Source organism: Anabas testudineus, chromosome 5 (genome assembly GCF_900324465.2).
Source record: "Anabas testudineus chromosome 5, fAnaTes1.2, whole genome shotgun sequence".
Taxonomy (NCBI): domain Eukaryota; kingdom Metazoa; phylum Chordata; class Actinopteri; order Anabantiformes; family Anabantidae; genus Anabas; species Anabas testudineus.
Window position 1 is genome coordinate 15902267 of NC_046614.1, and position 27960 is coordinate 15930226.

At 41.0% G+C, this 27960-nt stretch overlaps 1 protein-coding gene across 4 annotated transcripts in view; it reads left to right on the plus strand.

Annotated features, from left to right (window-relative positions):
- Window positions 1–27960, plus strand: part of pax7a (paired box 7a) — a 41442-nt gene that overhangs the window by 3275 nt on the left and 10207 nt on the right. For 3 of the 4 annotated variants that reach the window (XM_026348617.1, XM_026348618.1, XM_026348619.1), the window contains exons 5-7: window positions 16955–17154; window positions 24641–24806; window positions 25164–25360. In XM_026348617.1, the coding sequence (XP_026204402.1) occupies window positions 16955–17154; window positions 24641–24806; window positions 25164–25360 (563 nt within the window). The remainder of the gene's footprint in view (window positions 1–16954; window positions 17155–24640; window positions 24807–25163; window positions 25361–27960) is intronic. The other variant, XM_026348620.1, reaches the window with a different exon arrangement.

Sequence of the window (27960 nt, forward strand, 5' to 3'; positions counted from 1 at the left end):
CAGCAGTTTTTCATTCACTCAATTATTTATGAGAGCCTTGGCAGAAGGTATTTAACTGCAGAAAATTAATTTGTGTGGCGAATTCCTCCTCATTCATTCACTCATTTAACGACCCCTAAATGACAGCTGACAGTTGACCCATTTAACAATCGATGTCAGTTCACTGACATTTCACCACTTGTCAGATAAAGTGGAAATCAATGTTCATATTATTATTATTATTATTATTATTATTATTATTATTATTATTACTTTATCAGTAATGCAGCGAGGAGGGGGACATAAAGCTCTGGTGCAGGTATTCGCTGTCATTAGTATTTACAAGCATTTAATAACCTTAAAATAAATTAGTATGTCATTTGTTTTTATTTGAAAATGGAAATTTTATTACATCTAAGAAATGCAAAACATTGTAAGCATTTTTTATTTTATTTTAAGCATCTGTAATAGACCAGCGTTATTTTTATTTTAATCTTTTTTTTGTATTTTACAAAATATTTTAGCAGTGGCTCTTTTTGATCAAACGCGTGAATGGGGTTTGGATCAGAGTCCACAAACGACCCCTATTTTTCCTCACAAATAATAATAATTAAAAAAAAAAGACACTGGCAAAGATTTTTCAAACTTGAAGATGAACTTCGCCTGTAAACCCCCTCCTCTCCATTGACGCTTCTCTAAAGTGTGGAGTTCGAGGTACAAAAGCAAATCCTGGAAAGCTGAGCAGCTAAAAGGAGAGTTTGGACTCGTCCATTCTCATTCAAAAATCGGGTAAAAAAAAGAGAGAAAACTTTGGGACAAAGGGGAAGGAGAGACATAAAAGGAGATGAATAATTCAGTACACCCCGCTGGTAGATAGTTTTGTAATTTTATATAATGGTCCGTTGGAGAAGAATCACTTGATAGCGTGAAAACGGTCTCTTTTTCTGTCACGCCACGCATTAATGTTATGAGAAAATGTCACAGTTTTGTTGCAAATGTCCACAGAGTCCGTGTGGATGGTTTGTTGAGCCTGGAGAGTCTGGTCATTACGCACAGACCCACTTTAACGTGTTAACTCCGTTTCCATCGCATCCCTTATGATTTTTTTTTTTTTTTTTTTTGTTGTTGCTATAAAATGTTCACACGATTCCTGCTTGTGTTTTAAAATTGGTGCTGAATTATGTTGCTATAAAAAGAGACGCACGCTCCGCGTAACACAGTTTAGACTACCGGCATCCGGATGGCATTTAATAATGTTAATACTTATTAGAATAAGCGCTGGAAACGACGGCTGTTGAATAGGTGACTGTGTTCGTGCCGGGTGTAATAGCTCGCAGGCATGGTAAGAAATATATTTATCCCCAATCAGCCCCTCACTCCCCGAGTTTGAAGCACAGCCCTTATGTGGAGAGGGGTTTTAAAGCAGATTAAATAGAGCCTTTTATTTCTTTTCACTTTCATCTCAGAGCGGAGCTCACAGTGGCTCGCCCTGGGCACAAAATTCATGAGATTTTTTTTTTTTTCCCCGTTTACTTATCCAGATTTAAAGACGGTATTTATTTATCTATTTGTTTATTAGGTCTGTGTATTTGATTTTCTCAGAGGTTACATCACGGATTTATCCGAGCTGTAATCGGTCCTTATTCAACATGAATTTAAACTGCTCACCATGTTACAATCATGTGCGTTTGTTTTTCTATGTGGAATCTGTTACATCTCAGATGGATGTAGTGGGAAGTGAGGCAACTCAATCTCAGCGTGTGCGTCAAAAATAGCTCCTACATTATGCTTTTATTAGCCTTTTCTTATCTGATGATTATTTGCCATCTTGTGATCCTGGTCAACCCACTATTCTGTCTGTGTCTCCCCCTCCAGGGCTGTTAAATGCTGTAACAAAGTTTAATTACGCGCAACAAATGGGGGAGAGGTTGAACTACAGCTGTGCAAACGCTGGCTCCTTTTTGTCTTTTGGTCAGAGTAAGAAGGGGGAATCAGCTGTCCGGTGTCTGTCTGTCTGTCTGTCTGTCTGTCTGTCTGCCACACTGAAGCTGACGGTCAGATTAGGTGGAGACAGGCGATGGACACTTCAGCAAATCGCAGGATTACCTGAGGTCCTCAATCTAATTAAACAGATGCCAGGCGGGATTATGGCCGAGCATCCAGGAGGGGAAGTGACAGAGCAGGGCAGAGGTGTGTGGAAGTCAGACAACACAAAGATCCAGGTTAGGATTGGTTTATGGGAGGCGACTGTTATCATCAGTGAAATGTGAAACGAAAATGAGGCGTAAAATGTGACCTGCACTTTCTTCCAAACGGATTTGGAGAAGGTAGCCTAGTTGTCTCTAGATTTCTGCACTGTGGGTCCTTCCTCTTTTTTTATTTAGCCAATTAATGCGCTTCATCACATCCCAGTTAGAGATCTGTATTCCTGCAGAAACAAAGACAAATGTTTATTAACGGTAAACGTGGCCTGTGCTGTTGTGGTGTGAAAAGCTGCCTCCTCCATGCCAATCCACGTCACACACACACACACACACACACACACGAGAGCGCTCCCGCACGGCCACGCACACCCAGTCTCTAAGTGTATGGTAATATAATGTAGCTATATTTCGGGTGTAAAGCCGTGCTGAATGAGAAGGACAGGGGAATGAAGTGAGAGACCACTTCAAACAAATCCATCTGGAACAGTGTGTGAGAGAGATTCAGTGAAAGTATGGGGAAGTTATTTAGCTATTAATAACGTTTTTTCCTCAGGCATTGAGAGTGACTCCATCTGCACTTTCTCGCAGCTATTTGGCTGGGTTGAAATTGAGGGAGACCCAAATGTTGGGCAGAGATAACATACCCATCATAGCCCAGACCCTGCGCTGTGCTTCTCTGCATTAAACTCGGATTAACCTCCCCCGTCCCCGCAGCCACTCAAGCCACATTTCACTGGATTTTACATTGGTAGGCCTACATTTCTTATATAGAGGGCAGGAGCTGAAAGACAGGACGTGATCGATAATAATAATAATAATAATAATAATAATAATAATAATAATAATAATAATAAGATGTGACACTGGTTGTAAGCTGAAGCCTGTGCACTAAAAGAATAACATTAATGAAAATTATATTTAATAAAAATGTATATTATGATTAATATTTTAATATATAGATACAGAAACTCAACTATGGGAGAAAAAAGAATTAGGATGCTCTGATTCAGCCTCCAGCAGAGGGTAGTTTATGTGTCCTGGTGTATTTAAGGGAAGTTCCTCTGTGTTTGTAGTAAAATAATGTTGTTCAGGTGATTTTTCTTCATAAAACCATATTAAATTCTCAGTAATACTCATATAAATGATTAGCTAAGTTGCTCCATGAAGGCTAGCTGTTAACTTAGCTGTTCAGTGTCTGCGTTTGGTATTTTTTACCAGTTTCATATAAAAGGTAAATTGTTGTGACACATTTCAATTTTAAATTCAATGTGTTGAGTAATGTGCTATTAACATTTTAGTTTAGTTAAATTTTAGAATGATTTACTTTCCTCTTTTTATTATTTTGTTAGGGCTACTACACAGCATAAGGTGAGAAATCTTTTTTAAATGTTTACTTTCTGGAGTAGAAGCCTTTGCACTGAACTAGTTGGGTGACATTTAATTTTTAATCACCTTATGTCCTATTAGCATTAAGCACGTTAAATCCATGTAGCTAGCAGTTAGCTTAGCAGCCTACTGTGGGTAAATGGTTGCTTAGTAACGAGTGGTATTTATTAAAATGTAAATATTAATTTGAACATTGATCGAAAACATCCACCACGACATTTGATGACATTTTCATTTCAAGGTGTAATTTCTTTTACTTCAAATACAAGTAAAAGTGGTTAATGACACATCATGATATTTGATGACAGGAGCTGCTACCACTGTAATAAATTAGCCTATTGGTTCCAGCAAGGTAACATGAGCAAACCGTGCAATATAATAACTTGAAAACCCTCTTGCTTATGAGTAATGAGTAATGCATCAATTTTAGGAAGTGCAGTTTAAGCTTGTAGGCCTACCAAACCGGGGAGACATTTCACTGTAAGGAGCTTTAAGTGTCGACAGCATTAGGGTAAATAAAAAATGGAGTAGGCTTAAATTCATTCTGTGCTGGCATTTGACTTTGATCACATCAGAAATATTCATGGAAGCACAAACAGTGGCTCTGCCACCATTATCCAGGCTGACAGTGATACCTCTCAAGGCTGTCTATTAATTAAAGTGGCGCTTACCATGTGGGACGACTCCCTATCTGGGCACAAAAATGGTTTTTCCATCTCTTGTGGGGCTCTTGAAAGGGGGCAATCTTTCCTCTACAGCTTCTTGTGGGAAATTTAAAAATGTACAGAGGAAGACATGGGGATTTCTAGCTCATTTATAAAGACGAGTTTCTAATCCTTTCCTGCTTAATAACTTAAAAGGATTCAATTTCTCCCCTCATTTATGGGGTTATGATCACACATTGTTAGGCGCAGATAGTAGCATTTCAAGGTTAACATTTCCTGCTCGAAAATATCTGAATATAAGCTGCAAGCCCATAGGTGCCCTTTGTTTAGCCTGCAAATTTTCTCCACAAATGCTGATAGGCCCAATTTGGATGTTGTTACTATTAATGTGATAACAACGAGGAAGACCAAGTTGATAAGATGGTTCTGTGCCACCGAGCATTTGAAAATGATATAATATTTAATTACAGCATATAATTTCACCATCGAGAATTAAATTCAGTAGGCTTACGCAGACTCTGAGGATTGGATGTCTGGTTGGGGGTCTCAAACCATATGAGACAAATTAAAGAGGAAGCGTTGCCCTCCAGGTATCCTGTCACAACAGTAGGGTGCTTCAACGCGTCTCCCATTTCTGTCTGTGTTTTATTCCGCCAATTTTCACTATGGGGCTCCGGGATCCTGCGCTGTGCCTGCGGCGCTGAGGTCCAAAATAAATAGAAAATCTAAATTTTTCTTCTTTCTTTGCTCACGTTGGACTTCCCCCCTCTCTCTCTCTCTCTCTGTCTGTCTTTCTCTGTCTCTCTCACACACATTGCCTTCACATGTGCAGCCCATCACAGATTGTATTCATATCAACAGGTCGGGGTATCAGTAACACGACCTTGTAGTCCTCCGTGGGGTAAATTCATTTAACAGCCGATTCGTTTTTGTTTGTGAACTAGTTTCTTCTCAGTGTTTGAGATGTTTTTCTCTTTCTGTGTGGAGCTTTCATGCTCTCCAGGTATCTCGACCTCCCCTCCACCATCATAGGACATGCAGTTAGGTTGTGGTGGCTCTAAATGGCCCATGGATGTGGATGGAAGTGTGGTTGTTTGTCTCTATATGTCAGCTCAGACCTGTCACAGACTGGCGACCTGTCCAAAGTGGATCCCGCCTCTGGCTCAGTGACAGGTGGGACTGGCTCCATCACTGCAGCGGCACTTAACGAGAAAAGCGTTTAGGATGATGGAGCTATTTTAAATGACTGATGCATCTTTAAAACGACAGAAATTGTTAAGTCTAATCATGTGAAAATAAATTAATTTCGTGCCATTTGAGGTCATTTGTGAATAAATTTAGATGAAATAGGGTTTAATTTTTTAGGAAAATGCAGTTTAGTGTTGAAGGTTATTCTAGAAAATATTACTCCTGTATTTTAACCTATTAACTCATTTTATTTATTACCTTATTATTTTTTATTATACTTTGTTATACATCACAAATTAGTCGTAAGTCTAATTCTAAATATATTCGATGTCAATCAAGTTATTTTTACATAATAATAATAATAATTATTATTATTATTATTATAATAATAATAATAATAATAATAATTATTATTATTATTATTATTATTATATCTACATGTCCAAACATTTCCACTTCAGCCTCTCATAGGCCCAGATCACTCAGCGCTGTGTTCGCACAAATGTCTAATTGGCTGGAAGAAGATGAATGAGGCTGACAGGAATCAGCTGTCCAGAGATTCCCCTGTGAGTGTGACTCGGAAATCATAACCTGACCAGCTTTTCCTCCTCTGAAACCAGCTCGTTGAACTTGTCACATCTAATTAGGGTGTTAAAACGCACCGAGTGCATCGGTGGGAAACAGTAGGTGGTTGGTCCGGGGCAGCCAATAAAGCCTTTTTGGGTCAGATGGCGGAGAGGTGGGGTGAGGGGGATGAGCAGCGTGGTTGGATGGTGATGTTGTTGAATTGGACCGCTGCGGGCTTTTATTTCTAAGCAGGCCCTTTTTTTCCGCTATTACTTCAATTATGGCCATCCAGCGGGCTAAACAGGCCAGCCTGCATGGACCGCAGCCTTGTTTTAATTAGGTATGAAATTAATTAGAGCAGACATCTATTAAAGACTTTTAAGTTTGGCTATTTTTTTTTTCCACAGAGTTTAAAGGTATAACAGTGGATTAATGGCTTACAGCCAAAATTACATTTTATTGCATCCCATCAGTTCTGTGCTGCCTGTTTAACAGGTGTCAGGAAATATCTGACTAAATAGAAAACGAATTTTTTATAATAATTCATCACCTCCATCATGTTATTGAAACATGTTAAGTTTAAATGCAAACTTTTTTTAATTCCACAATTTCTGCCACATGTGAGCTGTGATAGTCTGTGTCTCTACACACATATAGATAAATATATAACCTATATATGCACATTTTAATTTGTAAACAAATGTTAAACTGATTGTGCTGCTTGACTTAGCTCATACCTTGTGTCTAAATGTGACACAATTGTTTCAGTTCCCATTTTAAGAGGCCACATTCGCTTTTTATTGAATACTTTTTTTTCTTGTATTGGTACAAAAAAGCCCTGTGGTGTCTGACAGCCTACTCTCGCTATTGTTAGATGAACAGCCACTAGAAAAGGACGAGAGAAAGAAGAGGGAGGAGAAAAGGCCCTTCTGTTATTTTCTGTCTTCAGACTTGCTACATAGGCTATTCAGGCAAGTTGATGAACTCCTCCAAAAAGTTTATTAAGGGGCTGAAAACAATAAGAACTAAAGCCTTTGGGTGCCTGGGCAGACAGTTTATAAACTAGCTGCTATTGTGCCTCAAAGGCAGATGCTTGAATACTTTTGAATAGGGGCCTTCAAACTGACACGATCAGGCTGGACAGCAGCAGTTTTAAAGGGAGAGAGGGTGCTTCTGCTGCAGCTCAGATCTCTGCCTTTTTGCATTAATGTACATCTGCAAAGGAAGGGGGAGGAGAAGCTGGGCACTGTCTGTCACGGCCATGCTGGTTTTCCCCTGGGCGTGTGTGTATGTGCGTGTTTAAAAAACTTAAAAGCAGATATATTTATATGTTTGAGCTTGTTTCTGAAGAATTAGAGTGTAGAGGGGACGGCATATAGAATCAATGTTTGCTGTATTTTCATGTTTGTTTATTCCCACAAAGCATATGTCATTTTAAAGAAAACTCCGTCCAGCAAATCGTCATGAAAGCAGACGGTTTAATGTGCTGCACCGTATTTTTCCTTAATAACACATTTCGACTGTGGAAATTGAACGAGCTGTTGTGTGGAGGCCGAGAGCGCAGTGTGACAATTGGTCTTTCCTGTTAATGCTGAATTTCAAACAAAGATATTTAAAATATTCCCGATCATTTATGCACCCAAAGTAAAGCAGAAATCTGTTGTATGCTTCGCAGACGTGGATTTGCTGTTGATATATTTTTTTTTGAATGGGGAACACTGGTTAGGCGCACTCAAGAAGATACATTATTCCCCTCCTTTTCAGTAAACAATAGACTGTCACTCTTTATCCCTCTTCCTCTGTCCCTCCCTCCCCAGCTTTCTCTTTTAGTCTCCTCAGTCTCTGGCTCTGTGCCTCACAACATCAGAAGGAGTCCAGTGATTTGTGACCCCAGCAACCCACACTTAATCTCACTAAAGAGGGGGAGCATCCAGTTTGCAGTTTGGCGGGCCTCAAATAGACCAAGCCTGCTCTGGCAGGTGTCAACATTAGCAAACAATTGGTCCCCAGTCCCATGCCCCGTACCCCAGTGTGACACTGAACCTAAACTATTTGAGGCGCGCTGAAAGGAGCCACATAATAGGGGATGTGGAGGGGAGGATAGAAGGGGGAGGACAAGGGAGAGATTACACTCTCAGACAGCTATTAGCAGGGATGAGGCTTTTCTAAACAAACAAACACAAAAAAAGACGATCAATACTGTGTTAGTTTACCAAGTGGAGTCATCATTGTGGCTTTGCAGTATTTATTTTCTGCTCCATTGTTTTTCTAGACTTCTCAAATATCTGTGGGCCGTATTGGCAATCCAATTTAGTTTGGAGAGGATCCCTGGGAGGCCTATTTCTTTCCTGGGCAGTTGTGTGTTTGCACTTGCTGTAGGCAGTTCATTCAGAGAGTTGGTGTTGTAATGAATCCTGATTGGTGAGTATTACCTTCGATAGTGGACAATGACCGGGCTGTCCAGAGGGAATACTACACTCAGGGATGACAGAGATCTGCTTCGCCCTGTGGGATTGCAGTCCCTCTACTTCATTAGACAGCAGTGTCTTAGCAAAGAGTGCAGAGGAAATGGGAAGAGAATGAGTTGACATGCGGACTGTTGCTGCTCTTGAGTGGGTATGTGTCTTGACAAGAGGGCCAATGTTTTTCAAAGACCATTTATTTATCTCTCACTGCTGATTCCTGGCCATGCCACGAGGGGAGACAAGTGTTCTCAGTAAGGAAAATTAGCTTCAAAGGTTTTAATGGAAGCCGCTATAGTATTTACTGTTGGACAGAATTGTCATTTAATTGCTTTGTGATGTCCTCTTGGCATCATTACTGGCCTCCAACCAGTTCAATTCAGGTAACTTTCACTAAAACACACCTCCCGCTGCTGCTGCTGCCGCGCACACACACCGTTAGAGGAGCTGCCCTCATTATGTTGCAATAAATGTAAGTGTAATTAACCGACCTCCTGACCTCTGGAGACAATGGAGCCTGTTGTCAGAAAGCACCCAAAACAACGTCAACAAGCAATAAAATCATTATATTGTTGTATAGTATTGATGGCAGGAGGACATTGTATAACAAAGACAACAAACTTGGTCTTTTCAGACTGTAAAGCTCATTAAGACTCCAGGTAAAATGATATATATAATTAACCAGGTAATTTCATGAACGATAGTTATTTGTCCAATACACTATATACCAAACGTGTTTTTGTGCTGAACATATCATTCAGGAGTCAACAAGCTGTCTCTTTAATTTAACACTAATATTTTATTTCTACTGTGTGTAAGACTCACTGCCTGCTTTTAATTATGTTGCACTAATATGCTACAATATAGATGCAGGCTTTAAATAATTTGCCAATAATAATTTAAATGATTAATTTGCAATGTTGATTGCTATATTTAATTAGTAAAAATTGTCGACTCACAATTAGTACCATAAATTAAAATATTCTTTTTCCTGCCGTCACAAAAATGTGTTCATCTAAATGTTGTTTGGAGTAAATGTAAATGTTCTTTTATTCAAATTTTCTCTGTAGTTTAAGCTATATTGAATATACTGTATAGTCAAATTGAATTTCCTGCCTGTCTGAGACGATCTAAGGAAAATTTGGAGATGGACGGTGTGATAATAGCGGGTCCTTTGGCAGAATCAGATCTTTGTCTTGCTGATTAAGCCATTGTTATTCTGTCAAACAATAAAACCGAAGGACCACAAAAACGAGTATACAGTGCATCAGGACATCTCAAGCTTTATTATATCCATGTTAAATTGTGCAATGGATGAGCAGGTCAGAGCCACATAATTTATTGAAAGAAATGTAGTTTCCTCCAATTCGCCTTGCCAGCTAGGGTTGTCAAACTCTGACAGCTGGCACAGATCGGGACAGTGTGTTGCATTATGACCATCCACTGGTTGCCATGGAGCTACATTAGAAAAGACAAAAAGCATTTCTGGCTAATTTTATTACAATACAGGAATAGCCCACATAATGTGCAACAGTAATTACGTTTAGCACAGTGCACTCGTCTCCCTCAGTGATGAATGAGAACCATTGACCATGGTCTGCTAGTTTAAAAATCGCCATTAGCCTATGCTACTTAGGGCCAGAACATTTCATATTTTATGCTCTTGATCTGCTTCACCACTGAAATATTCATTTGTTTTAATTGTGCACGTTTCTTTTTTTTCATAACTACAAAGACAATAAACATGTTCCCTAAGTGTTGCAAATCAGAAATGTGTTTTTTTCCCCACCAAGTTAAAATGTGAAAGCAGTTGTCCAAACAGTGGGGTGGAGCTCCTGTCCTAGCCGACAAAATAACAACTTCAAATGTTGTCCCCTATTTTCAACTAATGGGCTTATTTCTGCATCGTCAGTCATTCTCTCCTTAGGGAATATGTAGTCTCAGTATAAAAAGCTTTGCTACTATGCCATATTACAAACCCCTCAATATGGAGGGATCTCAGAAATTAATGCCAAGCATTGTAATGCCTCACTGTGCCCAGAAAAAAGCTCTTTACCGGAAACATTCATTAATGTTCTTCACATAAAGGCTCTTTAGTGACAGTTTGCTTACTTACAATACACCAAATGTCAGCACACTGTAATACAGCACAGAGCTATTTTATTTTAGATTTTAGATTTTGCACAGCACAAAGAAATAACGTTTACAAAAATGTACAATTAACTATTGCTGCTGATTTATTTCTTAAGTTAATTCAACTTTTCTATACTGTCCATCCAAGTTTTCATCGTTCTACACAACTCTCCTTCCCCCTAGTGTCCTCTACATCACTCAAACTTTTCCACAATATTTGCTGCCCAGGCTTGTCCAGAAAATTAGGAAACTTCCCTTGGGCACATAAAAATGTCCGCTGTGCATTCCTATACTGTGCCCAGTAATCTCTCTTTGGCTTTGTTGAGAAAATGATTTGTTCCTCCAGGAGACCTCAGCTCACAGCCCTGAGACGTTACTGTTTGATTTCCTGTGTAGGTTTTTAGAGCTTTTTGCTGGGGGACCAGGGCTCTGGCTCCAGTGCCATTTGGCAGAGACCCCCATGGGCTCCTTTTTACTTTCTTGTGCTCTCTGTTAATTTCATTACTTTCGCCATGACCTCAATTATCAAAGACTTGAGCTCTGGAGGTGACATTCTGCTCAACAGAAGAAGAAGAAACCTGGTGTGAAGCTCAGTCTTATTGGGGAAGTGAGAGGTGGCAAAAGTCTGTCTAACAAGGTTCACATTTTGTATCCTCTGAAAGTCTCTATGTGCCTGTGTAGCTCTGTTAGACCCTCTGTAATCTGACTTTGTTCAACAAAACTGCATCTGTAGAAAAAACATATGACAATTTAGCAGATAAATTAATATATGTTTGTAAAATGTGGGGGATTGCTTTGTATAACTGGTGATAACAAACATATTTACAGCTGCTAAACAAAGTGCGTTCATCCTACATCTGCATCAAAGTCTTTCAAAATAAGAATTTATATTTTAAAAAATGAGGAACCTTGTCAATACTGTAGAGCTCAACACTAATGTCCCCATGTAGAAACCTTAGGGTCAAAAGCAAACAATCATATTGTCTCAATATCCTAGTTTTAGTCAGTAGCATATTAAAGAGAAAGAATCCCACCCTTCGAGCCCTTCACGCTTTCACACTCAGGCAGCGCAGAGGCATGGGGAGTCAATATGTCAGCGTTTATGGATGCCCTGCGGAGCTGCACAGGGCTGTCAGGCCCCTATTCATGCTCTAATGGCCCCCTGAGGAGCTCGTCTCTCTGGGCTGAAAAGGCTGGGAGGCCCAGTGGACGCCCTGTTGTTGAAGGTGAGCGTGCGCTCTCATGGACGCGCCGCGCCTTCATCCATATGACAAGAGCCATAAAAGAGCATCGCTCTTGCTGCTTCTCCCTCTCTGTCTCCTCTGCTTTCTCTTGTGCCCTCCTCCCCCCTCCAACTTTCTCCCCACCTCAAATAGAAAAAAAGGGGACTAATTGTTTGTTGTGAGAGCCAAAGATTATATAGCCTCCCATCTTTCTTTCTCCCTTGCCTTTTTCTCCTCTTTTTCAAGCCCCCTACTCCTTTTCTAAAGAATGTGATTCTGTCTGAGAGACAAGAGAAGAAAAGTATTGGAATTTTACCGAGGAATGTGAAAGAGCCCGAAACTCCGACAGTGGAAGTGGAAGTTGTGTCTTTAAAAGCGAAAGCACGGGCGGTATTTTCTAGTTTCATCAGGTAGTTGTTGAGTCTGTTTTTAAAACATGTTGAAAAGTTATTTTTTAATAGTTTAATTGCTGGACAAGCAGAGCACAAACTCTAAAGCTCTTATTCCCTTTCCACTTGTCCTGTTCTAATGATTACATTTTGTGCCCTCGGCCCTCAGTCACCTGCTATATACCAGTACTGGACATTATAGGAATGAGATAAAGCATCTGTCCTTAAAGGTGAGCTGAGAATGATTTGATTTTAGATAGGTGGAATTTATATTTTAATATCTATATGTATAGATACGCATCCCATCCAGATTCAATTTCTGCTAAATGTCAAATTACAGCCTGCAGAAGGTCACTGACAACAGTAACTTGATTTAATATACAGAGTGTTGATCTGAATATTTAAATCAAACACACACTGTATATCTATATATATATATATATATTCTATCCATGCTGAAGCCATGTTCACATTGAGAGTTTTGTTTTTGTTTTCCACTGGCACAGAGGTAACTCCAGGAGAAGATTATTCATAGAGAATTTGTCTTTAAACCATTCTGGTTATCGCTGTCGTCTATCTTGTTCTCACGTAAGGTTCCTATCTCAGATACATCCTTCAGTAAATGCCTTGAATCACGTTGCTCCTTTAACTTGGCAGCCCCTTTGGGATGAACAGGCAAGTGCATTAAGCAGAGATGCCGCACCATTCTCAGAAAAATGCAAATTGGGAAGTTGTTAGTTATTTGATGTTGCTGCACGATCCCCCCCGCCCCCGAAACATCCCTCCACTCCAGTGTTGGTGGTTGAATCGCATGCAGTCCTGAGGACAGGCAGGGCTGTTTATATGCAGGCCTGGAGCAGCACAGACAGCACAGAGACAGATGCATGTCAGAGATAGCAGATCCCATCTCAGGCAGATGCCTCTTATCACAGGCCTGTTTGCATAATTAGGTCTTTTGATATTCACCCCCTCTGACTGACAAAAAGTATAATTGCAGTATCAACTACGACAAAAGGTAGGCACAAAATAAACAAGTCAACATAAATAGGGAGAAAAGATGCGGTGTTATTTTTGTCCTGTGGGAAAAAAAGAGGGAGGAAAAAACAGCATTTGAACTAAATCTGCTGTCAGTCACAGTCAACTGGTGTGACTCGGTGCTCAGAGGCTGGTCCTGTGAATGCCTGCAAAACACAGAGCGTGAGGCCTGATTGTAATTATGCTGGAACTAATATGCTTTTCAAAATGAGCCATTATGAGCTAATGCTGCACTGCCAAAGCCCTGTCTGTTTTTGTCCCTCTGTCTTGGATAGTTTGCAAAGGTATGGCTGATATTGAGGCCACGGGTTATGATATTAGAGACATCTGGCTAAGATGAGCACTACTTTACTTAAAGCCGATACTGCTCACAGGTGAGTCATGAAACACCTGACACCTGCATTTTTTTTTCTGATAGTGAAGTTTTTCATTTTGTTTTCAGGTTTTTATTTAGTTGTGTGACTCTTGCTGCTGATTTTACGTTTTGCTGCTTGCATCTCTGTATTTTATAGTTTTTCTTATTGTTATTTTCTGTAACCTTACAAATCACTTGGTTAATTGCCAGTGTTGAGTGGACTACTGTCTGTTTAATCAGCATTACCTCAGTGTCTCGAGGGTAAAGGTGGAGGACTGAGTGAGTCCGAGGGTTGGGAGGGAGAAGGAGTGCTGGAGTAGCAGGTGGGGAGGGGGTCTGAGGAAACAGGGTGATGAGGATCCCATCTGCCTTTAGTCTGAGGAGTCTGTCTGAGGGGTCAATAGTGGTGCATCAGGAGAGAGATCAGGCTTTAAACCTCACGGTAACCTCAAAACTATTAACTAGAAGCTCAAGTCTTTAAAGAGCAAGAACCGCTGTATCTGCACAGATCATTAAAACAAGCTCACACCAAGGGGGAAAGGTAGTATATAGTCACCCACATTCATTTAAACATGTTTATTTATTAGTCACTGCAAACATATTGTTTGCTTAGTAATAGTGTGATTAAAAGTATTCATTTGACATTTCTTTTCTCTTCAACAACGAATACAGTTTGAAAACACTTGTCCCACGTTCTAAATAGCTTTGAGTATGTCAGGACAAAATAAAGTACAGTAAACCATAAGGAGGAGGAAAAGGGAACGTGTGGCAGCTAGAAATAATTTCTAAACTGGGAATGATGACAATATTCCTCATTCTTGATACTCATTACAAGAAAGGTTAAGGTAGCTTTTATTTAAACAATACACAGTGTTATATTTAATCTTAATCAAACACTTATCTGGTCAAAGCAATGTGTAAACCTGATTAATTCCTATTTATAATGGGTGCATTTTTTTTTAAATCAATATCAGAGCAAAACCTACGAGGGGCCCTGAAGGAGAGTACACGGCAGTAATCGTGCCCACTGGATGGTACATTATTAAAGTCTAATTGGCTGATAAGTAATGAGACAAGGCATGTGTGATTTGTCAATATCCCATGAACCTTTGAATGGAAATTACAGCAGGCGTATTCAGGCAGTCTAATCAGAGCGTACCTTTTTGTAGGGAGCACATCATTAAGGAATTGACCTCGACAGCCCTGCAGGGACTTTGTTTGCTCAGTCTTATTTTGTCTTTGATTGTTAATACTGGCACATGAGATATGGGTAATATAAGACAGGAAATTTGGATTTTAAGTGTTTTTTTAAATGGAAAAGTGTCTTTTTACACCCGCTCGTACATTCAGACCAGCTATTGTAACACAACTGTGTGTTGACCAGTAATCAGTAGCTTTGTCTCATGTCAACATGGGGCGCAGCCATGTGTTTTTAGATGTTTTCTGTCCTCTTCTCACCACATGCAGTCAGCATATAGATGAGTTCTACATCCAATCCCAATTCCAGTTGGCCCCATGCTGCATGTGCCATTTTCCATTTTCCCTTACTCATTACAGGCAGAGCTGTTGACCTTGTGCTTCTGATTCATGTGTAAGAGCAGATGTGTTGGCTCTGCAGGGCTTAATGCGGAGCAGCAGTACAAGTTATTGTCTGTCTAGGTTTATCAGTCATTAGCCTAAATTGCCACTGTGGTTTACTCGCAGACTAAAGTCTGTGAAAGCATCTCAAACAATGGTTAGAAAAAGAAAATAATTTGAGAAGGAGAAGACTTTGGTGCCTCTCTCAGATCCCCTTGAGTATGAGTCTACTTTGTTCCCCCTGCCTCCCATTAGGACACAGAGGTGACTTTGGAAAGTGATCTACACACTGCTGGGCTGGTCTCAAGTGTTGTCATGGCAAGTTACCGGGCAAATGGATATACGCATCCTCATGAAAACCAACAAAGGGATATGTAGTGTATGTACATATTCAACTTTGTATGTTCAAGGGTGTTCTGCAGCCTGTGCTTCAAGAATCAATCTTTATTAAAAAGGATAAGACTGAAGAATTGATTTAATGAATGCGGCCTCATGTCCTGCGGCCACATGTAATCCGCAGAGAATCATTGAGCACGAGCTCAGGGGGACAAAAAATGTTCGTAGAAGACTCATGGAGTGGCCTGTAATGATAGTCTCCATATAATCCCATAATTCCTTGTTTAATTAAACTCTGGAGCTGGCCTTGAGACTCCGCCAGCTCTATTGCTCTTTTGTTCTCACAGTTGTTATTTGGAGGCAAGGTTTGAGAATTCTTTTGTCCACTTGTGTTGAAAGATTTGACAGGAATGAGCTATAAACAGAGACCGGAGCGGTAAAATAATGAATTAGACAGCAGGAACCCACTCAGGTGAGACGTTCAGGTGAGCATTATAGTTTTCATTTAAGCTGAATAGCAAAAGGGCCTCAGAAGCGGCAATCTCTTCATACACTCTCTTCTTCAATATCTCCCTTTATTTTCCCTCTCCCACACTTTCTGGACTGTGCATGATGCAATCCAACTAGGCCTGGAGCAACACTGGCACATCACGCCGCCTTGTCAATGTCTCAATGAGGAAATTATGAAAATATGAATTTTATGACATGAAATGAAAAGGGCCATGTAGTTTGAATAGACATGCAGAGGAGGTGAAAATGATGCAATTTTCTAAATTCAGTTATAATGGTAATGTGCAGTGGTAATGCGTATTTGCTGTCAAAAATTTCCCTGTCGGCCTGGATTGTACAGCTTTGTGCTGTATCTATATTCCTCGAGCAAAAATTCAGCTTAGTTGAATGCCTAAAAAGTAATGTAAAATATGTTCTAATTCATTTAATGACAGCAGATGGAAACACATGGGCCTGAATGGTTTTGGTGTGATATTGTGTTCTATTTTATACACTTTGGCTGCGCTGTGTATGAACAGTGCGCCCTGGGCCAATGAAAGAGAAAAGCAGGTTGAGGAGCAGCAAGGTGGCCTGTGCAGATTAACCCCTCTACCCACCAACACTCCCGCTCCCCCTCAACCCTCTGCCTTCACAGCCTCTGGGGCCCCTCTCAGAGGCTGGATTGTGTATCAAGGCCTCTTCTATATTAAATAAATATCCTCAGATTAAGATAATATTCTCCCGGTTGTATAGAGAGAGAGGAGTAGCTGTCATTTGAATGCTCTGTGTTGCACATCTTCCTCTTTTGAGCTACAAAGGAGGATCTAAAATGCAGATAAAGCCACTAGAGTAGAGACTTCAGCTCACATTTGAGACTATTTTCAATAAACAATCCTCAAACTTGACCCGTTTTCATTCTGTGATCACACACAAACGGCAAACTGTCCTTTTTTTTCTCACCTCAGTCAACCGCACAGATGACGGTTCAGATGTAGAGTCGGAGCCCGACTTGCCCCTGAAGAGGAAGCAGAGGCGCAGTCGCACCACCTTCACCGCTGAGCAGCTGGAGGAGCTGGAGAAGGCTTTTGAAAGGACACATTACCCAGACATCTACACCAGAGAGGAACTCGCTCAGAGGACAAAACTCACAGAGGCGAGAGTGCAGGTCAGACACACAGAACCAGTGCACACATTGATCTGTAGTAAGCCTGCATGCAGACATGTTTTCTCACTTAGTGGGACGTTGCCATGAAGGAAGTATGTGCTGTTGGCTCTGTGTTTTGAAACAACCTGTGCCTGATCAATCTTATGGGAAATGAGATGGCAGTAAAATCATTAGACTGGATAACTCCCATAAAACACGGTCAGCTGTTTGTATCTGGACAGTTTCCTTCAAGACAGTAGCTCCAACAAAACTGTTCACACTGAGATCTGTTTAACTCCCACTTTATTTGGATGGAAGCAGATGAATAACCCCAAACTTGGCCTAAACTATCTGCATGACCGCTGGAAGTAAATAAGATCATGTTTAGTGATAGTTTCTTTGTTATTTAGTTCCAATTCTTTAAGCATGTGTAATTGGACGTGTAATTGGAACATCAACATGCTGCAGTCGATCAGTCCTGAGAAACACTGAGGAGATGATTTGGCTTCTACTGATGCAGCGTGTTGCAGAGGCCCACACTCCTTGTACAGAGCTCTATGGGCTCTGTGCCACATCAACAGCAAATACCACGACTCCTCCAAACGCTCCCCAAAAAGGCATAATACCTCTCACCGACTTATTAAAGATGTAAAAAAGGATAAAACTGCCCTTCTTTTAAACACTGACATGATGTCATCTGTCAAGAAGACATGGCTCTTTTTACCGTATCGCGTGGTGCATGTGAGGGAGTTTTGCTGCTGTTTGCTCCACTTAGTCTTCATGTTCCAGTGTTTTGACAGTGCTACTCCCCCTCTTCACACCTCGAAAACTGGAACTTGTCTGACAGCCTGGGTGCCTTGTGGGTGTATGTAAGATTGAGGGATGATATGTACAGTAGAGTTATAGCAGCAGCTGTTCTTACAAAGACTGAAAGAGGGAGAAAAAAAGAGAGAAAGGGAATGCATTCCTGATGGATTTCTCATTTCGGCCTTTGGCCAGGATCTCATCCCATCACTTTCAAGATCGCCGCTGCTTGTAAAACCCTCCACATATCACACAGGGTTCCTCATCCTCTCTAGAGACCCTATGCCCCGACAACAACATTAATCAATCAGCCACTAGTAAAAAAAAAAAAAAAGAGGTCTGGGGCACCCCTCTCCTCTTACCCCAGCCATTCACACTCCCTCTGAACCCCCCAAACTCCTCTCCGCATGCTAACTGTTCATCACACTACAAACATGCAGATGGGGTAACTGATTCCACACATGTCTTTGTCCATCTTGAAACCCCCCAGCATGCAACCCTGTATATGTCTCAGTGCATAATGCCTCACTCAAGGAAAGAGGAATCTGTAATAAGTTAATATATTAGGTTTTCTGTGTGTATAAAAGGTGGATGAGCTGAACGCTACATCAATAATTATAGTAATAAATCTACTCTTATACGTCTAATTCTATCAATTTAGAAAGAAAATTCAATTTTACATGTTGGAGTTTGGGTTCCAATAACTCTAACATGGTGCTTTAATTTAGTTTAATTTACTTAAAGCTCAAAGTGAATGGTATGTACGTCATTCTAGTGTAATTCAAAGTCTTTACAGAAGAAAAATAACATAAGAAAACACCTAAGGCTTGAAGTAAATCCATGCATATATTTACATCTATGCATTTAGAGAGACTGACAAAAATATCTAACCATGAAAGAGGACAGAAAACGAAGCCACTTTATTAGATAACTGACTTAAATGATGTCATGTGAAAACCAGAGGAATTCGAGTCATCGCTATAATTTGTTAATGTTGTTTACTTCATAATCTAATCTAACACTTTGAAAGCCTCGAAAGGTCAACGCAAACTGAATTTACTTCGAAGGTTACGCAGAAAGAGGCTCTGGGAGCCAAAGTAAACAATGCCCAAAGTTGTGCTGCAGTTCGATGTGCACGTTTGCAGGAAGACATCTGTCTGATATCTATAATTATTTATTTATACTGATTTTGTCATGACATTTGAATGAATGATTATTGGATTTTTTTATCACCCAAAACATTTGAAGAATTTTATTTTATGTGAATTTGTGTGTGCATGTGTGGGATGTTTGTATCACATTGTTCTGAAAATGTCCACCACCTGGGCTTTGACAAAGGTGTCCAAATGACCCATCACCGGGCAGGAGAGAGGAGACCCTTTGGCCTGAGAGCAAAGCTCCTCCAGCACAGCTGCAATGACGCATCTTCCAGATGTTGTTCAGAGAATAACTACAGGCAGGGGTGCGGGAGAGGTCTCACACACTCATATTTTAACTCAAATTTGTGTCTGCAGTCATGGTTTGCTGTAATGCATTTGTCATTAAACATGGTGATAATGTGGAAAGCGTTTTTTTAAGTTGGGTACAAAGGTAATGAAGTGCACACGTGGTCTCATTGACTGTGACACCAGCACAGCCCAAAGCCATGTTGTAAATTAAACTCCTAGATCTTGTGGAAGTGATGAGTGTTTGGCTTAGCGCTGACTCACAACCTAAACTCATAAACACAGCTAACTCCCTTGTGTCTGCCCTTGCCTGCCATTTTAAGACCCGTTCGCCATCCATCTTTATCAGCACTGCTGCCCCTTTCAGCACAGCTACCAGCGCTGCTCCACCACCACAAGCTTCGCAATGGTTTTATCACCCCAACTGACAAATTGGGAGATGTGATCCATATCTCTCGGCAATTAGTTCCAGACTGTCTTAGCAGGAGGGGATACTGCCAAGCGTACCTTCAGTATATGCTCCGCTCGGGCAGTGTGCGCTGCCACTTTCCATCTGATAACCCCTCAGTTTTAACAGGAGTAGGCAGCAAAGCCATTCCATGAGCTATTAGAGACGAGAGCATCATTTGTGCCTGCTCCGTCTGAGGAGTGGACCAGGTGAGGGTAGCACTAAGGAGGGGGGTTGCAGGCAATAGGCTGCAGGCTGCTGTAAATCAGCACACAGATGAAGCAAATTACATTCTCCCCTATTTAAACTGAAGATTTTAAAAGACTGACTCCTGAGTCTCGGCTGAGACTCATCATCTCAGCATGCAGCCGCCGGCTCGCTTTACCAAATCTGTCACATAGATCCTCTTTCATTACCAATAAACATTCTGCATGTAGCTATTATAGTTAGTGAAATCTAATAAGGTATAAGCATTGCTTTTTATGAAGCGTGCAAATCAATTTGGTAAAAAGTTTCTCTCTTTATCTGTGGCTTGTGCTGGCCTGCTGATGCATGGAATGAGCACAGGAAAAAGACCTATATGGAGCCTGCGCTGGTTTTCATAGCTTTATGTGACAACCAAACTTAAACTCGTGCTGATGCTTTTACACATTTTCAACATAGCTAGTGAAAATATAATCCCACAGGGACGTATCAAAAGGTAATACACAGTTTTCTGATTGTGGTAATATCAGTGGAGGACCAGCGGCAAAAGGGAAAATTACAATGGAGCCGAGTGGTTACAACCAAGCCCAACAGGCAACTGTATTCCCGCCAGTATGGGTTTATGTTTCATAAAGGAATAAATAGGATTTGTGTAGATTGTAAGGGAGAAATTGTTGCAATGCATCAGTGTGAATGTTCTAACAGTTTCTTATTATTAGAATTTAAATGACTTTGGTACAGTGCTTCTGTACTCCTGATACTTATCAAGCTAATCCCACTCTCCTCTCAAATTCACACTCCTAGCTACTTTAATTAGCATAGTGCCAGTCTGGAAGGCAAGCAAGGAGGAAATCAGAGAGCGAGAGAGAGAGAGAGGGAGAGAGAGAGGGGGGAAAGAAGAGGGGAAGAAGAGAGGAAGAGGAGGTGTGAGGGTATTGCGTGGTATGAGACAGAAGAGGATTTGTATGTTGAGGCTTGTTGCATCACCCCTCTGTGTTTTTGTGGATATGAAGTCAGCAGCACATTTTGTTTTGTCATTATCTCGCCTCTTGGTATTCATCTACCGAATGTTGCAAATTGGCTCCTGAAAGGCGTCACATATTCAGTACTTGTCTTTGACAAAATAATTCATGGAGGATTGTCTGAACGGGGAATTCTGAAATATGAGTGATCCTATTTAAGAGAAACAACACAGAGAGGTTTTCACTGCAGCGCAGTGTCACGCGTTCACAGTGTTTGGAATATGTATTATCAAAGATCAATGATATCATATGATCGCAAAATACCTTCATGTTACTAGGAATCGATTCTTGTGGCTGAGTGAAGTCAAACTTGAACTGAAGACTAAAAATGTGTTGTGGCTGCAGGTTTGTTATCCGATTGCAGGTTTGACATTTGTCTCCAAACCTCCTTCTGTTCGTGCTCTAGAAAAACCTTCACCCCTTGGCCTTCGTTGTCTTCCTCCAAGACTTCCTCTTTTGTTTCCCAAGCAGGGCTAAGCCTGACTTCTATAAGATGGGCTACTGCTTTTCTATCCCCCTTCCTTCCCCACAACTTTCTTCACAATGATTCGGAGATGCAGCGCAGACTTGTCCAAGTGCACTAGAAGCAGGGAAACCTTTTAGTCCATGAAAACAAAACAGAAGTGAGCCACATAAATTCAGTCACACACTTGTAGGTAGATAGAGGAGACATGGAGGAGCGCTGCAGCTCTCTGTACTGCAGAGAATTAAACCGGATTGGGGAGAATCTGTGGTCCAAGGTGACTTTGTGATCAGGTTCCAGAGCGCAGCCTCAAATCCTCAGCTTCAGGCTGTGTGTGTTAGTGTGTGTGTGTGTATAACTGTGTGTTTGTAATGTATGCATGTGCATGATAGCGTATGGGCTCTTGTGCACGTTTATCCCAGTTTGTGCTGAGAGCCTGATGATGGCTGGAGAAAGTCGCTCCACTCCACAATTGTCCCATTTACACATACAGTGCTGAAGTGGAGACACTGCAACCAGTGTTTGTGAACAATACCTCAACAGAGTTGCAGGCTGTTTGGTTGTTTAAGTAATTTCTGCATATTAATGTTGCTGTAAGCCAGTTCAGACAAATTATGAGAATTGACTTCAGTCTTTGTGAGTTTTTTTGGCAACTGAAACAACCAAGAAATTCAGTTTGTATACTTCTACTTATCACTCAAAATTATAGTGACAGCTTGTTACGTTGTCTTCCCACAGTTCTTGGTCAGGGTTGAGGAAAATATTGTCGTCCCAATGACTTGAAGCTCAATATATTTACTGTTAATGAAACCATGAGGTTTCGCTAACGCATACAAAACACATTTGACAGGATGCGGTCTCAGGTCTCTGATGTCAAGGTCTGCATCCAAACCCTTCACTAATGATTTTTTATGCAGTAGCAAAAATGTAGAATTGCCTTTACTGAAAAAAAACAAAACAAAACAGCAAATACACATCCTCACAAAAAGTAATTTGCAAAACAATTCAGTAGAACATAAAAATAATTTCAGGGATAAAGGGTTGGATCAGACAGAAAACACCCAGGCTGATTACTGGCTGGAAGAAGCAGCGCGATGGCGGCTATAACACATTACTGTGTGATGCCTGGCCTCATGCGACATTTCCAAACAAATTCAAATTGCACAAAGGCGTAAACACAAAACAACCTTTGTGTTGCTGATTGATTTTACCAGTGAGGATATGTACATTTACATGTAATCTACAGTGGTAAGAACCATAAGAAATGCTGTTGTATTTCAATATTTGTTGGAAAAAATATATTTTTTGCAAAGTAAACATTGTTATAAATATGTGTACTGTTAAGTAAAGACTGAGAGATTCCAGGAGCCAAGGAAGTGAACGTGAAAATGGTAAAAAGCAAAAGGTGACTTGAACGTTTAAGTGTTTTGTGTCTGCTATGATGGAACACCTCCTTCCTAAGCTTGGATGACAAAGGGGGAAGGAAGTTAAAGTGAACATAAAAGACGGGTGGGGTGAGAGGATGAGGTCGGAGGTGAAGTGGCACCGCGGGGTGGGGTGATGGGGAGTGTGTGGAAGGCAGGGGTGTGCCCCCCCTCCTCCTCCTATACCTCCTCCCCTGGACCAGGCAGCTGTTTGTCTGGCCCAGTAGGAGCTTAGTTCAGACCTTGGACCACGCTCCACTACATCCCAATAGCAGAAATCTCACTGGAGCCACACACCACATTTGTTTGGGAATAGCTGTTTGAGGGAATCAAGCAGGGTCTTTACAGGGAATCGGGTTTGCGATAAAGATTTCCTGTTGGTTTTCCAGTAGCATAATTGAGGTTTGCCCACCGCAGTCGTCGCCTGTTGCATCTGATTTTCTTTATAGTTAGTGTTCACAACTAAACTGAGCTTAAAGCAAAAAAAAAAAAAAAAAAAATCACTGAGTCTTTACAGAGGCAGTGACTGTGTGGGAAAAGAAGCACATTCAAATTAAGATCTCCATTGGGCTGAGATCCCTTGTAGCCCTATACGAGTTTATATGTATGTTTGTGCGTAGAAAAAGAAGCAGCCCCTGAAAAGCTGTGAGTATGTCGCTGTGTAAGTCCCCTTGAAAGTGTCCCTCTTTAAGACCTGTTTAAAAGGGACGCCCCCTCTTTGTGTCCACTGTTCTCCGTGGCGTATGGAGGGGCTTTTGTCCCTCTCTTTCATGTGCGCTCACAATAGCCCGGACCGTTTGAAACACAACAGTAGATGAACTGCGCTGACAGTGTATTAAACTCTGATGAATTGCCTGTGCGAGGCATAGATCAATGTCCTTCAACCCTTAGCACACAGTGAAGCCCAGGCCTTGTCTTGGTTAAATGGAACAGGTTGCTGGCTCTTTTCAAAGGAGTCTGATTATATTCATGTTTTGTTGAAGCAGAAGCCTTTTTAAAATGTGTAAATCTTTGCGTTTCTAAAGACTTCTATTTTTCCCCCTTTCATTCAGGGAATTGACATTGTGTGTCTGCGCTTTGCTGCTGCGCATTTTGTGAGGATTTCGCTCTTTGCAGCCCAAGAACTCTGTGTCTTGAGTTTAAAGTTAAAACACTCTGCTTCTCTTTAAATTGATGTTTTTTAACATTAAAAAAAATAACCACATTGAATTAGCAGACTGCTAGTTCCACCTAATGATGTTTCTGTGTGTCCAGAGAAGTGACGGTCCCCCTCAGAGTATCTAGTAGGTTCACAAACATACTTGAGGTGCATGATGTGGAGGCTAGTGGCCTACCTCTGACCTTTAAATGACTTTTCTCCTCTGAAGGAGGCTTAGGGCAGCCTGTTTACACAGATCACAGCTTCAGCCACTTAAGAGCTACAGGGACGGGCCACTGGGCCTCTATGGCAGCTCCCACTGGGACTGCAGCCTCTCAACTACCACCAGACCAACCGCTCACACCAGCAGATTAATCACAGGTGGTAGGAGGCAGAAGACTCTGCAGGGAGTCCACTGCAGTCAAATGAATGAGTTTTAGCAACTCGTAACCTGCAGAAGTTCAACATTCAGTGCTGAGAATGAGTTAAAACAGAGAAGATGAAATGTGTCTTATTGAAAATGATGCGTTTTAAAAAAAAACCTTAATTGCTCCCATAGGTGTGGTTCAGCAACAGAAGGGCTCGTTGGCGCAAACAGGCTGGGGCCAATCAGCTAGCAGCCTTCAACCACCTGCTTCCAGGAGGATTCCCACCCACAGGGATGCCAACTTTGCCCACATACCAGCTACCAGAGTCCAGCTACCCCAGCACCACCCTGTCACAGGGTAAGGCCAACGAAATATTTACATCTGAAAACTACATTCTGGACTTTAATCTATTTTGTTAGGGCTTTATGCTATTTATATTTTATGTTCATGTTAACATTATAACTTAAATATGAACAATGTGCTGCACGTAAGAACCAGAACAGCAACTAGTTATCGTAATAGTAACAACAGTACTATGTTGTCCTTTTAATTTGTAAAGATGTGCTAATTGTTTGAAGAACAGTCAGGAAATACATTTAATCTAAATGTTTTACTTACTGAGCTTAAAATTTTGAGGATTGATGTCATTACAAGTGTAAAGTATATTTTCCTCAATCTAACCTGTGCATTGTGTGTGTTGATTTTCGGTGTCAGAGGGCAGCAGTACATTGCACAGACCCCAGCCCCTGCCTCCATCCTCCATGCACCAGGGAGGTCTAAGTGCTGACAGCAGCTCTGCTTATGGCCTCTCGTCCAATCGCCACAGCTTCTCCAGCTACTCTGACACTTTCATGAGCCCTTCAGCATCCAGCAACCACATGAACCCTGTTGGCAACGGGCTTTCTCCACAGGTCAGTCCAACAAGCTTTCAAATCAGCATATCACGTCTGCAGGATGGTGAACGTAACGTTCCCTGGTTACATTCTTCAGTCTCGTCCCCTCCTCCCTCCTCTGTTCAGAATATGTAACTGTATTTGACTGAAATTAAAATTCAGAAACAGCATGTTCAGCAAAATAACCGCCAGTGTGGGCTTTTATGTTCATCTTCCAAAGCCCTGGATTTATTTTAGCTACTCCAAATTGCTACATTTGTAAAACAATTGGATTAACATCAACAAATTAAAATTCATCTTGATAGTACCGCAAGTACTCAAGCTGCTCCAAACAGAGGTTTTTCGACTTTCCTGGGACATCTAAATCCTGCACAGCACGGTGAGAACACACGCAGATGAAATAATTAACTAAAGCTTATAAATGCAGACTCATAATCTTCTTCACGTAATTGTCTGCAGCTGGAAGACTCCGTTGCTATGTGTGATTTTCTCCTTCTCTCTTTCTTCTGCACGATTTTGAAGCAGCTCAGTTTAAAGAGTGAAAGACGTGCTGTGCTCTCTACATGTGAGGTTATCTAGTAGGTTTATCTTACTGGTCACTTCACCTACTACTATGTTTCCTAATTGCAACTGGAGCCTGAACAGGCCCCTCAAAAAATGAATTAGCATGCATGTGCGATACTGTATGAGCAGATTTGTTTGTTTCCTTTTCTGAAAAGCGCTGGATTTCTCGTGTTAACCTCTTTGGACACTCCCATTAATGAGCGTTTAAATCTAACTCTATGGTAAGGGTTGAGCTTTAAGTAGCACAGAATGAAAAATGATTTGTATTGATGCAAATCGTGTATACAGAGTGAATTATACACAATTACCCATCAATACTGGCCAGTCTTGCCCACCCTCACCAACAAGATGTGGTTAACAGGCAGAAAATAAGATTGAAATGGTGTGTAAAGAGTTGAAAATGAATTTCAATGCTGCATTTGTCCACAATTACCCCGTCGTTCACACGTGTTTTATTGGGAGTTTTTTTTTTTTCTTCTTCTTCAAATATTTCTCAAAGCAGATTGGAAACATTCTTGGTATTACCCTCTTTCTTCAGAGAAGAAAGAATTAAGGATTTTGTGACAAAAAAGAGATTTTCTCTCCTGCTGGAGCAACGGAGGATAACATGGAAGCTCACAGCGTGTTTGATTGTTAATCGTGGCACAGGGGCTTTAACTGCTAATGCTCTCACTGCAAACCTGCAGAAAAACACCAGGAACATGGAGTCTTTTTTTTTTTTTTTTCATTAATGGCTCTCTCTAATACTGGCATGGGGTGCACTGTCGCTCTCTCTCCCTCTTTTTGCAGGCATTCAAGAATGTGTTGGGATATTAAACATTTCCTGTCATAGTGAGGATTAGAACAGGAGCCTTTGGGCAACTGTACAGCATGGATTTTCAATATTCAATTACTCTATCAAGTGGGTTAGATGAAAGTCTCTTTAAAAAAAAAACACCTGAAATGCAAATTAATCTATTTGTTTAATTTCTTTAGTTATTTTGAAGTTAAATTGTGGATTTTGTTAGTTTGTATTTTTTGAGGTATATGCATGTGGTGTGGATGTTTTGATGTGTCACACTACGTTTGCACTGCACAGGATTGAAATGTATTGAATGCATGCAGAATGTTGTGTGGCATTCCTATCAGTCTCTCAGCATGGAGATGAATGTTCCCACTGACAGGAGAATCAGGGTTCACTCTGTGGTGCAGCGTCCTGCTGGGCTGGGCAGCCCGTTTCTCTCTCTTTCTGTCACTTCATAAACATGCAGCCACACCGAACTCACACAATGCTCACACTCGACTTACCTTGTCCACACCGGACCTTGTTATGTTTTTGCTTGCCTTTAACCAAAATGTATTCAAATCGGCATACGTTTAACACCTCCCAGTTTGTTTTTATAATTCACAGCATGTTCTTCCTCTCCTGTTTTCACTGCCCCGTAATGGAAAAAAAGCAACACAAAGAGACTTTCTATCAAGATGGAAATGTGATATTTTAAGTTACAGACAGCATCTGTTTGCAGGAGATATGCATGTGCATTGGTATGTGAGAGCTATTTCTTCAAGTGTCTGGCATTGATGGCCTAGTGGTTGCTGTAAAGATTGACAAAAATTCTCTGATTCCCAGTAAATGGGTTGCGGTGGCGAGGTGCCAAGTCTGTAATGGAATCCTGCAGCGTTCAGCAGTCCCGACAGGAGCTCGCGTCCATCCCAATCCCATAACCTATCCAGACAGCACACATTTTCCCATTACAGGCGGTGGAAAAGCCATCCACACTCAAACTGGTTGCTGTCATTGTGGGATATACAACATGTTTGGATGGTTGAGGGAGGCAGTATATTAGAGGTGGTGAGAGTGAAGCTGTGCATGGCTGGGCAAAATGTATGAAACCAGAAGTGTGTTTTGTTGTTGGTCTTGTTTCATTTAGTGGCACAGCAGGTGTTGGAAAGGAGAAGGCAAGGGCACGGAGGACAGGTATTCTGGTGTTTTCAGCCACCTATCCCTGAAGATTTAAGCTTATGTCTGCCTTTTCATTATAGGTATTATTTATTCATTTTTTAAATATGCATTT